Genomic DNA, 14,708 nt, shown 5'->3' with positions numbered 1-14,708 from the left:
TTATTTGTTACTCTACTTATCCAGAGCCATGGAGTTTGTTCATTATGATCTACTTCCCAGTCTGAAAAGGAGGATTAACACGTGGAAAGACAAAAGGAGGAAGGAAATCTCGTATCTGCAGCAGATCAAGTTCTTGAGGAGGTGTCTGGAAGAGGGAATTACTCCAAAAGGTCTACGGGTGAGAAAGAAAGGATTAGTGTGTGAATCAGTGAGGTTCAAGAAACTAATTAAGAAAATTGAAAAAGAAGTTATCTGGGACGTCATAAGGAAAAGAAGTAAGGAAGTGAAAACAAGTGAGGAAGTGTCTAACCAACTTATGGAACATATAAAGGACGGTGTTAGTATTTTTATGAGAGAAGCAGTGATAAGAGATCTAAGAGAATGGGAAAGGAGTTTTGAAGAAAAAGTTAATACCAGATTAGCCAACAAAGTAAGATTGTTAGGTTGGAGAGAAGAAAAGGATAATAGGAACAGAGTGGTAGTGATAGGTGACATAGTTTTATCGGAAGAAGAGGAGAAGTGCTTAAGTCTAGGACATAAATTTAAGGTTAAAGAGGAAGAAGTGGATAAGAAGGAATTGGTGTACACAGTAGAACAAGCCATTGTAGACATAAAAGATAAGGACGAGAGAGAGAGAATAAGGGAAAAAGCATTGTCGATTGTTAGGCAGAATATGAACAAGAAGGAGAGTAACTTAAGGAAAGAAGAGAAGGAAGGACTGAAAAGATTAAGGAAAAGAAAGGATATCGTAGTGGAACAGGCGGACAAAGGAGGCGCGTTGGTGGTAATGGAGAAAGGATGGTACCAGGAGAAGCTAGAGGAGTTATGTGATCAGACATATGAGGAAGTCGGTAACAAGGACATGAAAGATGAAGTGTTGAAAAAGATAGTACAAGAAGGGAAAAAGGCGGGGATTAAAAAGATGATCAACGAAAAAGGAAGGATTCCTGTCATGAAAGGTTTTCCGAAAATACATAAGAAGGACGTGAAGCTAAGACCAGTACTGGACTGCAGAGGTAACTATTTTGAACCACTAGAGGAGAAATTAAGAGAGATAATGGACGAAATCAGACAAGGACAAAAGACATGCAGAGTGAAGAACACGGAAGAATTGAGGAAGAGGATAGATGAGATTAAGTGGAATCAGGAGAAGGTGTTAATGTTTAGTGTAGATGTTAAAGCCATGTTCACCAGTATAAGAAGGGATTATGTCATAAAGGCAATAGAAGAGGAGATGGAAGGGAAAGTTATAAGTCAGTGGAAAAAAGAGAAAGTTATAAGAGCGCTTAAGACTTTGTGGGAAAATAGCTATTGCATAATTGGAGAAAGACTAGTGAAGATAAAAGAAGGTTTAAGCATTGGATCCAAGCTGAGTCCAGTTCTAGCGGAAATAGTAATGAACAAGTGGGAGAAAAAAGTGACAGAACAAGCAGGAGGAAAGTTACTGTTCTTTTGCAGGTATGTTGATGATTGTTTAGGCATATGGACAGGGAATAGAAATCAACTGGAGAAATATGTTGAAAGTATAGAAGACCACGAGAAAGGCATAAGGTTAGAATTAGAAGTTGAAGAAAATAACTCTATCAATTTCATGGATATGAAGATAGAGAAGCAAGGTGAGAAAGTGACTACTAGTTGGTATCAGAAACCGTGTTGGGCAGGTATTTATTGCCACTGGAGAAGTGATGTAGACAAAGCAACTAAGAAGAATTTCATTAGGAACATGGAAAGGAAGATAGAAAACATCAACAGCGAGGAAGAGGGAAAGAAAAAAGATTTGGAAAAATTCTACAAACAATTGAACAATAATGGATATAGGATAGAGCAGTTTAGGAGAAAGAGAAAAGAAGATAATATAGATAGGAAAGAAGAGGAAGACAAGAAGTGGTACGGCATTCAGAGCATAGGTGAAAAGACCGAAGTGCTGAAGAAGTTATTAAGAAAAGGTGGTGTGAAGACTTATAGAAAAGGAGGAGAAACTTTGTTGAAGTGCATAAGAAAAGGAAAAGGAAGGAAAATCATATAGAGGAGCAGGAAGAAGGAGTGATATATGAAGTGAAGTGTAGTGAGTGTGACATGAAATACATAGGGGAGACGGGGAAAAGGCTTATGGACAGATTAAAACAACATAAGGATGATGTTAGACTGAAAAGGGATAATAATGCTATATACAAACATGTGAAGGAAACGGGACATAAAATAGACTGGGAGGGAGCTAGGGGTTTAGAGAGAGAGAAGAGGAAGATTATTAGAAAGTGGAAAGAGGCTAGAAGAATAAAGAGAGAACAAGAGGAGAACCTAATGAATTGGACAAGCGGTATGAATATACACGAGCAATGGGAGAAATTGTTGGATGTGATAGAAAAGGAACAAGAAAAGTGCATATAGCCTATTAATATTTATTTATTTAATTATTTAAATTTATATATTTATATATTTAGTTATATATATATATATATATTTATTTTTTTCTTATTTAATATTTTCTATTTGTTATTTACTTTCTTTGTATGTCATCTCATTAAGGAACTGTTAGAAAAAGTGAAAGGGCTCATTATATTTTTCTGTTTGCGCGTAAGTAACTTTATCCTCATTGGTTCCCTCCGACCAATGAGCGAGAAGAAGGGGCGTGGCCTTTCACTTTCTCATGTATATAAGATCTGCTGTCACATGTCTTTTTTCAGTGCTTGTGTCTGATGAAGAGGACGTTAGGTCCTTGAAACTGTAACATTGTAAGTATAGTTTTTAATATATTTCATTCTGCTCTGGTCAGAACTGTGTTTTATTTGTTACTCTACTTATCCAGAGTCATGGAGTTTATTCATTATGGTTATTTATCCTCCCGTGGAGTTATGAAAGCTACAGGAATTGAGTTTTAATTGCAATTCAAAGCAATTAATATTGCAATTGCATATTTCTTTAAATGTCATAGCATATGCTTCCAGTACTTACTGTATTTCATTTTCTAAGAGTAAAATAATTCATTTAATGGCAAGTATAAGTTGTTCATTAATTCCCAGTTTAAATATAACTTCTGCAAAACAAGCGTCATTATTCATTACTATGATTAATATTATCCCTTCTATTTATTTGTTTTGCAAATTTATTAAATAATCTGATCACACAATTTTCCAGACAGAATTTTAAGATGTTCATGTGCAAGAACTCAAATCTCTTCTTGCACTTTCCTTGTTTAAGAGTATAAAGGGCTAATACCTCCCTGTATTGCTCTTATAAATTTACTTAATAAAATAGAAATACGATATACGGCATTTTAAGTGAAAAAAATAGTATCCTATTAGTTATACAACTTTTCATCAGTGTTAGAAACAACCAGGAAATCTAACATTGATATACAATTGTTCAGATCATGTCTTGCCCCCCCACTTTTATCGTCCAACCACCGCCACTGTATCCGGCCCCCGTATTTGTACGCAAATCGTAAAAGAATTGTAGTTTATCAACAATTGCTTTTGATGGTCCCCTTGAGGGATTTTATCTATGCGAATAATTTTCATGTCCGTCAACGCAAATCATTGAGGGAACAGTGACAAATTATATTTTTTCAACAATTATTGGTTTGGTTTTAATTTGACCAGATAGCGTGGGTCAATGAAAACTACACACGACCTACCGTACTGACCCACCAAATCACCAACTCTGACACATGATCCACGACCTCTTCTCTACCAACTAAAGAGTAATAAAACCAGGTGAAATTCTAATTATTTTGAATTTCTACGGTCAATCGCTCAAGCACCGCTATGTTACAATAACGGCGGATCTGACCTTTACGATATAAAATGATGAAGTGTTTGTCATGGGTAAAATTACGATGAATTTCAATTGAGTTATCATGGTCTAATTATTTCCTTGAATTATCGATACTTTTCAGTGGAAAAACGGATGAAATTTAAAGTCCCAAATCAAGGTAAGTAGACCAACGTATAGAAGCGTGCATTACAAATTTAGTCTTTTTCTCACTTTATGGGTTGATTGACCTGTGCTGTAATCGGTCAATCAGCATAGTATAATCAATATAATAAACAAGCTTCAGCAATTACTATAGTAGAAAGGGCATGGTAAGCATATATGGATGTGATGCGAAGCACTTTATTTTCTGTTTCTCAACTTGTTTTCTCAATATCGATTGTTTTCGATTATTTTTACAAACTAACCCATTATCAATTTAACATATATAGAAACTGTCGCCCCTCCCCATAAAGGAGAATTTTAAAAAATGGTAGGAGACATTCTGTTCACTTTCAATAGTTAATATACTGAATTTCAGCTCCGTAAGTTTAACGGCTTGTGAGATATTCATTTTGTTTGCCAGAATTCGGACCTCCACTATCCCTTAGCATATTATAATGAAAGCAATATGGTAACATCCCAGGTTGGATTAAGGCTTAACTATATACCAAAATTCATTTCATTTGACTGCATTTTGGCTGTGATTATTAGGCACACATAGTTACATTCAATTTTTCATATAATTTATATATTACAGTGATTCAAAAATGTGTTGTTTCCAGTAGTTAGCTCCTCAGCTTCGAGGCTGCGTGTCTCGCAACACAGGTAGTAGTATACATCCTATTGCTATTATTACGACAAATATCAATATCCAAAAATGCCTAGTATTTTCACTTACTCATCACAGGTAAGTAAACAGAAAGAAATGAAAAAAAGGAAATGAAAGTAAAACGTAGAAAAATTGGTCACTGTTCAGAAGCATATTTTTTAATTACGCTCGACCCTACTCATAGGACCTAATTATGCGGTTCTGGTTAGTTGGAGTTATCACTTTCTCGCCATGTAGCATAAATATAGCAAAAATCAAGTGCCTGTTACTGGTGGTCTTCGTCGCTGAGCGTACTAGCGGAATGGGCTAGCAATTAGAATTGCTTCTGGCGTCGGTTCAAACACGGGCCAAGGAATTTTTTTATTTTATAAATTTTCAACACTTTTTTTCATTAAAATAAGATGAAAATAATACTCAAAAAAGTGATTATGTTACGTGTGCAGTTTTGCTGTACGAATCCACAGTATAAGTAGTAGTACTAATAATAGTAGGAGGAGGAAGAGCAGCGGGTTAGAAGCCCCGTAGGGCTCGTTTTGTTCCGTCTTGACTGCCATGATATAAATTTAACCTCAACTGCTTCTAAAATTCCAATAGTGACAATTTTCTTCTATTAGTACTAAAATACACAATATATACTCCAGGCTTGGTAAATCGCAAGCTGCAACCAGAAACGTGTTTTCAGTTTCTATGGCTAGGGTCGAGGCTGAAAATACGCTGTCTACAATGCAGTGAGCGGAGTCGGTCATGGGTCACATGGTGTTGACCAACGACCCACTCAGAAAACTATCCATTTGACACTGACCCGCTCCAACTCTGGATTTGACAACACAGAAGACCAAAAATTGCATGTCCACCATATGTTATTATTTTACTTCAGCCAAGGGAAGAACGTGCGAATAGTGCTTGTAATTTTTACTCTCCTTAATGTGTTTTTGCCTGTTCTTAAAGTTACTGGAACAAACTTTAAAAGCGAGTAAAACGCGTAAAAATAGGAAACAAGATACTGAGGAAGGTTCCTTAAATTAGTTAACTTGAAAAAAAAATAATCCAGTGCCCTGAAACACCAGATTCCAATCAATATAAGTATCTATCCAACACCGTGCCGTGAAAAATCACGGCCGGAGATCATACGTACATATGAGTTGTAAATTTAAAGTTGTATTCTCTGGACTATTCCTTCTGCATAACTACTATTTTATCATGACTGAAATAAGAAAGTTTCAGCATTATTACACTTTAATCGTAAGGGTACGTAATTACTGAATTCACTGCACGTTTTTTTTCTTTTCCCAGAACGGTGATGTCTTATAGTGGCTTATGCGTTATTTATATTGGAGTCGCGGGTTCGATTCCGGCTGTGGCAATTAAGGAAATTTTTATAATTTGCAATATTGATTCTTCAACTGTATACTAACATGAAAAATATTCAATTTCTCTGGGTCTAAGAGTTAAGACGACTTGCTTACAGGTGAAATGCCAACAACACAAAATTAAGTCATCCGTATCAACTTCATTCGTAATTGTCTGGGAAGTAACGTGTTTGGATAAGAATTGAAACGCTTAGACTGTGTTACATTTTATGAAACGTTGGATTCTGGCGGTTCATGCAGGTGTTATATATTATCCATGCTACGTAACACATTATTTAGTGAGTCCTCGTCTGAGTGCAGATATTTAGAAACGATAAAGGCGATATGTTAACGGACAAAATCGTGAGTCAATTTTTCCGAAATCAATTTGTTACATAGCACCTTTATCCTCTAAGCGCTTCAATTGATGAATACATAAGGGCTAAACACGTCCTTACTGCTGTAGTATGGGCCAAAAGTGAGTTCCAAGGAATTATTCCTAGCTGTGCACAAATTGCAAATAGTTATCGACCTTACAACTCAATCACGAGAATGATCCTTCTTAAAATGCCACCTTACCTTTCTACAGAGAAGGGCGAAACAAAATGCATTACTGTTATCAGCTAACAAATATTTATATTCCATTTCTTGTCATAAAATAATTGAACCAGTAAATCCATAAACGTAATAATAATATTGAGTCCATGTGTAAACCTAAGAAACATCTGACATACTGTATATCTTTTCTGTTCCTATGGATACCTTCGACTGTGTTATTTTTTCTTATATTCTGTGGTAATAATAATAATAGAATAACATTACAATACCAATTGCATCAACGTTATCTTCCCATACAGAAAAATTAATAATCGCCACGACGGGATTTGAACTCAGGTAGCTGCAAAGGGAGTTTCCTTTCACAATTGTTTTAAAACAAATCGCCCCAACTGAAATATTGTTCGCCACTGGCACCTCATGTCCTTTCGACGTATTCTAAACACTACAGGGACACGAACACAAATACTGAGCTAAAATTCCGACCGTGCTCTTCAGAGGAATTCTTACCCCTAGTGAATTGCGCCTTATGGTCAGAAGCCGAACGCCCGAGATCACTAGTGCCACCGGCTCAATTTAGCACAAATTTCTTATATGAATATAAGAAAATAAACTAGTACTTAAGAAACAAACTTAGAACTATTTCTACACGTGTTGATACAATTCAAAGAATGAGGAAATAATATCTGCTGTCTTCCCTTTTGAAATTAGAAGTTGTGGTCAAGAAGAAATTTAATGTAAATCGGGACCATTCCTGAAATCGTTGACGTTGCCTCAACTTGAACGTTCCGTGATATTTTCCTCATTGAGGAACGTCTACATAACTTGTTTTTCAGTTAAACAAGGAAATATCGAGTAAGTCATTGTGACACACAAGCATTACTAGGTAGTATCTTGTTTATATTTTTCCATGAAACGATTTTAACTAGGTATTAGTTTGGGTAGAACATGAAGTGGCGCGGTAGGTGAGTGGTTAACTCATTAAACTTCTATTCGGTACACCCGGGTTCGAATCCCGACCAGGCTGAAACTTTTTCGTGTTTGTTTCAATTTCAATGCATACTCAGTGTGACAAGCAGGATCTTCCTAGAAAGAAAAAAAAAAAGATGTTGGAATAAGGAGAATGTTAGGTCTGTCATTGGAGACCGTGATTTACAAACTTATTTCCAGCAATTGTTCTAGACATACTGTTTCGAATGAAGGTTCAGCAAACATTGTATGAACTTTCATTTCCAGAAGATACTAAGCAAGGAACTACAGTGAGGGTTAGAACCAATCAACAACCAATACAGAAATTGTCCCTTCTGGTTCATCTGGTAATCAACATTCAACATGTACTATTTACGACAGGAATGCGTTTACTGGTGGATCTTATATCAGTGTTTTACTTTACGATGAGGGAATTTTTTTAAAAATTTTATTTTCTTATCATTACCTCCCACATGCAGTTTATGTATTTTCCTCTAGTTATAGAAACGTTTTGTCAGTCATTAAAAAAGGCTGCAGTCTTTTTTCTTTTCCTTAGAGATATAAACAGGTTTAGCATAAAATTTGTAAGAAATCTACTTACCTGATTGTTAAAACAAGTCTTTTCGGCCAAGATTGGATCCGTGTGGTGATTATTGTAGTTCTCTTTTTCTGTTCTGCTTAATTTTATTTAAAATGTAGTCGAAAGTTTCAATAGACATTCTTATATATTCATGAAACTTATCGGATGCTGTTTCAGTTCCGGAAATAAATTATGATATTCGCCCAAATCTTGTCTCCTCTTATTAATAGAGTGAGCACTATAACGTTTTGAAAGTAACCACCATTTTGTAATTGTAGACAGAATCATATTCATTGTCACTGGAGTACATGGTTTAGCAACGCTTGAATGTACAAAATCAACTGAACAAAACGCACGGGATAATTTCACACGCGTCACAGCAAGGTTTCTTCTCAAACAGTACTTACCAGCGAGGGTGTGACCACCTCGCTATGTGCGCCCTTCATCAAGATCTAGACATCGAGGTAACGACCGCAACTTAAACCTCGACCTCGATCGCGACGTATCTTCGGCATGTCCCTACCCTAACTCACTACAGAGATTTTGTTCTTGTGAGGAACAAAAGAGGTCCTTAAATCCTAATTACGCTCACTCACACACACACTCAAAATGCATGTTTGAAACTGTTAGCTTGTAACAATTAAGTTGAACGTGCAAAATTTCCATGAAAATAACATTTCCAGATTATAAAGGGGTTCAGTGTCTTGTACAATTTTAATAAAAATGACCGAATTTTAAAATCTCGCATAGGATGACTGGTCTTATTCCATGAATCTCGTATTCCCTGGTGTACATAAAGTCTATATTTCAATATTACATTAGGTGGCAATATGTAGGGAACGAACACATACTGGCCCACAACTTTTGTTCATACAGCTATGCATTTTGTTATAACAGTAGAGGGAACTATTGACCCGACATTCCTCAACAGAAGCACGCTGAAAATTGCTATCAGACGGACAGTGAAATTGGTACTTACGAGATAGTCAATGAAGTACCATCGAGGTTAGTACAATACTGCGATACAGAATGGAAGTTGTTGATAAATTAGAATCAGGTCACAGTACCACAGGAGTTTGCGTGAGTGAAGTAATTTGCCGGAACCAAGAGGTGATGGAACCATGAAAGGTGTACAACAGTTCGAAAGAATTGGTACATAAGCCAGTTGGCAAAAAGGTATCGATCTGCCACTCCAAAGTTATGAGTTTGCTTGTACTACTTATATATCCCCGGAACAATTTTACAATTTCGGCTTTTACTCCCGAGAGACAGTGGCGTGTTTTATTATCTACCGTTGTGCGTAATTGCAACTAGTGTAGGGAATATCTGGAACTAAGGTATATACTTCAATTGTGTTCTCAGATGAAGTGTTTTGAGCAACAAGTGATTGTAGAAACTACAGAATGTTGAATGGGAACAGCATCATCTTTAAGTTTTACGTCCCACGGTTATGCCGGTTAGGCTAAAGGAGACGGTGATGATGAGAGTGAAATGGTGGAATGAAGAAAGTGGGAGGAAACGGGAGAACCCCGAGAAAACCCACGAGCACGGTGTTTGTCCACCACAAAGTTCACTTGGCGGGGGCTGGGATCGAACCCGGGATCCCAAGCACCAGAGGTGAACGCTCTACCACTGAGCCACCGCGCCCCCCTTAGGGAACAGCATCATCTACACCTGACAAGTATAGCGCTCTCAAATTATGGTATGGATAGGAATGAATGAAAAAAAAAAAAAAACTACCGCTGAACCTCGTAAACACAGGATTCGTTACTAGAGAAAGCAATTTTTATTAGAGACCTCAAGTGATATGCTTGCCTTTTCAGTGATGCTGTTATGTCCTAACTTTGATGACAACGAACACCCCAGTTAGAACCAATGAAGGTTAAGGACATCAATCGTCTAGATTGGCTAAACAAAATGTTCCTCAGATCTTCATCCAATCGAACATGCTTCTCTGAGTGCTCGGAAGGCTAATTACAGAGGGATCACCAGTCTTGATCCTCTAGGATCTCCTTAATCGTCACTGACAACTTGACAAAGATCTGTAATGTCGGTGTGGATATAGGCCTTACTCATGTGATCAGAACTTCATTCGTGGTAACTTCCATTTCATGTCCTCTGCATGACCCTTTCATGTCCTGGCTTTTTCTGTGTATAGCACCAAATCCCAGCTATCTTTTGACAAATATGCATTGTATCTCGACTCGTATATTGGTCATGATGTACATGGATGATCCCGAAAGTCATGGGTCAAGGAGTGCTTCTTTACCAACTAACGAGCAGAGTACTTGTTCCCGGCGGGAGCTCACGTGCTTCGGATTCCACGTAAGTAGGTCCACGTCTCATATCGCCTTGCTGCTGAAAGGGACATTAAACCAAATATCAATCGTGCAGGGTACTTTCCCTAAGTGCTCGACGTGTTTCCCTTGGTTCGTAACAAGGGCCCGACAACGTAATTTCCACCGTAATAGGCTTCTCTGAAGAACAGAGGGGAATCTTTTCCCATTCTCTTTGCACAGCTTTCCAAAGTCCTTCCACAGTTATCACACGCTGTTTTCCCAAAGCTCGCTTCAGCAATCCAAATCATAATACTCAATAGGACTTGCATCTGGAGAGTTAACAGGTTACCTCACTGAAAGGTATCACCTGTATACCACTTGCCTCCTCCATCTCCCTGTAGAATGCGAGGGACGATCGTGAGGTATGTGATGAAGCCTTGTCCATGTAAATGCGCACCAGATTGGCGTCATTTCCGTACATTGTTGGATTCTCATGCTCGTAGATCGGCCGCATGATCTGCTCCTGAAAATACTGCGAAAATTATGCGTTATTGTCGTCCGCGCGGAAAAATAACTCCGTTCCTAGGAAGCCACTGCACAACACTGCAGGACGCCACGAGCCAGGTCGGTTGAGTCTATTCTGCCCGGGAGGGGAAGAAACGAAATCGGCCAAACGTAGGCTGAACAATCTCTGTAAAGAACCTGCACCTCTATTAGGTTATGCCGTTTAACGGCGTTGGTAGTGAAAGAAACTAAAAAAGTATTTTTGCCATATAGAATTATTTTACGCTAATATTGAAGAGAAATATGCGTAATTATCTTGGTACAACGAAATAATACCGCAAGTCCCACAAGAATGTCAACACATCTGGGTATTCCACGTACCTGTGTGGTGGACAATTTGTATCCATTTCACCACCAACCAGTATAGCACTAACATTCTGCTATGCTTTTTGTCTTCAATTTTGTCATTTGTTACTACACAATGTAATACAAGTGCCATACGTTTTATTCACTGGTATGTCGACATTTAGTCAACAGCGAATAATAGCTGTAATATATACACTTGTGTTCGGAAAACTTGCCGCAAGTTACCAAGGAGTATTTTCCATGAACGTGTTGTGGAACATGGTTGGTAACGTTCTTGTTGAAACCCTTATCTTTCATGCATTATATGATTTGGCGGATGAATTGGACGATGTTGCACAAGGTGGAACCTATCTTGCAGCATGACGGAGCACTGGCTTATGACAGTTTAATATCTGAATGCCATCTATCCTTATGATGGGACGTAGTAGTCCGGTTAATGTCTCCGTTTCCTGACCGTAGCCGCCCCTCGTTTCTCTTTATGCGGGTAGATATAAAACACTGGAAAAGGGTGCATACAAGGGAAGAGATGCAATTTCACATTATGAATGCTGCTGTCAATCCGCGATCATCGGGAGCTCGATAGTACAAAGTAAGATGTCCAACGCTCTCAGATATTCATTTATGCTGATCGCAGCATTTTTGAACATTTGCTGTGATCTGCTAGGTGCTTTCTAACATTTTTTCCTGTCTACTAACCAAACCAGCACGTGATAACACTATTCTTCACCATTAATTATTTGATTAATTACTTACGTACTAATTACTGCTACACCATACATTAATGCAACAATTAGTATTAGCATGACCCTTCTAGTACGTACTTACACATGTACCATTACATTTCCGTATTTTACATGTTACTACTGATTTCGTTTGGGTTTTTCTACTAGATATCACTCAAAATAAGAAACAATATTCACATGTACTTAATTTCTTACAATCACTCATACTATAACCTTTTAAAGATGACAAAGGCAGGAAAGATTAGAAACAAACCACCATGTCTTCATACCTTTCATTCGTGCAACAGCAGCTAAACAAAATTGCACCTCAACGCTATAGGTGTGACGATTTGACATGTGCTGCCACTTACTGAACAACTTTGATACTCGGTATAAGACATTCCTAATGGATCGACCATCATTTTAACAGATATAAGCGTGGAAACTATTATGTGATTGTCAAAGAATATGACTACCTACCAGCTATTACATAGCTCCTACATACTTCAATAAATTATTTACTCAAAACACGAAGCACAGATTCATCTTTGTAGCGGCATTATTTCCGCTCATATCTGAAGTTTTGTTCAAAATCTGATCCATGTTCATATGAACTTTTTTCTTAGTAGATCACCCATACTACCATTTCTGAACTTTTACTGTATACTCCTCCCACTAAAGTAACTGCTAGCGCGTCTTTGGTGCATGTGCTCCCAGGTTCAATTCCCGGTCGGAAGGCACAAAAAATTCAATCATTCACTTTCATTAGTCATACGTCTATTTTCGTCTAAATGGCATATCCATGGGACACACCTTGTAAACTAATAATAAATTTCGATGGAACTTCGTAACATGCAAATATCGACAGATAACTACAGTAAAACTTGTCAACTTGGCCACCTGCTAATCTTGACCTGGTTAGTCTTGAACTTGCATGCATTTTTCCATAAGCTACTCGTTACTTATTACTCTGTAAGTTGGCCGCATTGAGCAATGTTTACCCTGTGATAAATTTACCTGCGTATCTTGGTCACGCAAAATACAATACCTTTGTTATTTTTCTTAACTCTTTTGTATTTCCATATGAGAGGCAGATGTTCTGTATTTGTGACTGGAGACAAAGAAGCATGGATTCCCACGATTTGTTTTTGGAGGTCAATGGGCAGAACAATACCCTGATAAAGGATGATGAAAGAAGATGTAAGAAAACGCACGTACAGGAATTCAAGAAACAGCTGCTCCTTTCATCAGTGGGGAACTTTCGTAATTCCGGAAAATTCAAGGTTAAACTAACAAAGTCAATTGTCAACTATTGGTATCTGACGGCTTGGCGAACGGTAGCAGAGGTTTTGGGATATGAATTTCCTTAAGATTTTCTCAAAACATCTTTTGCTCACTAACAGAAGTAGACTGTACTATACAACAACAAAATTAGGACGTGCATATGTATCAAAAAGGAATCCTATTCTAAAAATAAACCAATAACACTTATTTTCTGTAAGTTCGCCACTTTCCAATGGAACCGATGGTGGCCAACAGACAGGTTTCACTGTATAAGACAAAATGTTGCTAACCCAACAAACTTATTTCTTTTTATCGGCACTACATCATGTACTTACATATTCAAATGTAAATCTTAAACACACTATATCATTATTCAGTGTTGATAAAGTGAGGACGATATATTATAAATATCTAAATTTTGGGGCTTCTATACCAGTAACAAGTGAGAAGAATGTGTCAATACACATTGAACTATCTTAGTTTCACGTACTATGACCATAATGTAGCATATTACTAGCAAATAGAAACAAAGTTAAAAAGGGACTGAAAATTGAATTCTCCGTCTCACTTGTGTTATGACTGTTTTAGACTCACTCCAAAATTTGAATGTTTATTATACTTTGGCGTCATTAGTTTGCAACACTAAGAGATAAATGCTATTTTAAATTTTAGTTTCAGATCTAGATTTGAAATACGGAATAATCTGAGGTAATGTCATTTTAACAACATGTGTTGGGTTGGCTACACTGTTAATCTTGTATTCCAGAGTATGTCAAAACAATGGGCTTCTTGTAGATATTTACAAGTTACGAAATTTTATAAATTAATTTAAAAGTTATGCAATTACGTGTCTCGAAGAATGATACCAGAATCTGTTTCCTAGTTTTACGTTCCTTATGTCTGAACTTACCTTAATTATTATCAATTTCATGTTCTTTCAGGTTTTTAATATACAGAGAACTTATTTTAGATGACTGGCAGAATACAATCATTTGGATAATAAATTACTTTTAGTTCTAACAACTCTGATGGAAGCCCAGAAGTTCTGACTGCTGCTCTTTCCTCACCTTATGACCTTGAGTACAACTATTCTCAGAGAAGCAATGACACACAATAGTTGGCTGTGAGCCCTTGTCGGTCTGAACACGATGATCATATTAATACTGTAAATTCAAAATTCACAAGCTAACAGCACGAACCAAATGTCCGACCCTTTTAGAAACATCTGAGCAATTGCTCTTGATTTTCATGGACAAACTGTATTAAGGAAAACACCAGAAGTAATCAACGAGTTCATTATTTACCACACTATAGATTTATATGGTATACATGTAATCCTCCATTATACTTCGTAATATCTCTCTCTCCTGCCTTTTCTGAAGGCACTCCTCTCACTGTTTTGCACTCTCAAAACTTAACAGTTTCATAAAAGTGAACTCACTGAAACGTAGAATCGTAGTTGATTTGTAAACTGATTAAATGCTAATCTTTTTCTCTTTTAACCATTTCACTTACTCT

General features: G+C 37.2%; 1 protein-coding gene across 1 annotated transcript; it reads left to right on the top strand.

The window, feature by feature from the left end:
• The first annotated feature begins 28 nt into the window (after positions 1-28).
• Positions 29-14,139, top strand: LOC145679092 (uncharacterized). Its single transcript, XM_081749687.1, has 2 exons — positions 29-1,661; positions 14,132-14,139. Exons 1-2 carry the CDS (start codon positions 29-31, stop codon positions 14,137-14,139), a joined length of 1,641 nt encoding a protein of 546 aa, XP_081605813.1.
• The last annotated feature ends 569 nt before the right edge of the window (positions 14,140-14,708 follow it).

Source organism: Thermobia domestica, chromosome 2, assembly GCF_964235325.1.
Source record: "Thermobia domestica chromosome 2, izTheDome1.hap1.1, whole genome shotgun sequence".
NCBI lineage: Eukaryota > Metazoa > Arthropoda > Insecta > Zygentoma > Lepismatidae > Thermobia > Thermobia domestica.
This window is presented reverse-complemented; position numbering and strand designations above follow the sequence as displayed.

What these genes read in the sequence shown, in the direction of transcription:
- LOC145679092 (XM_081749687.1), top strand. Translation starts at nt 29, where the DNA reads ATGGAGTTTGTTCATTATGATCTACTTCCCAGTCTGAAAAGGAGGATT.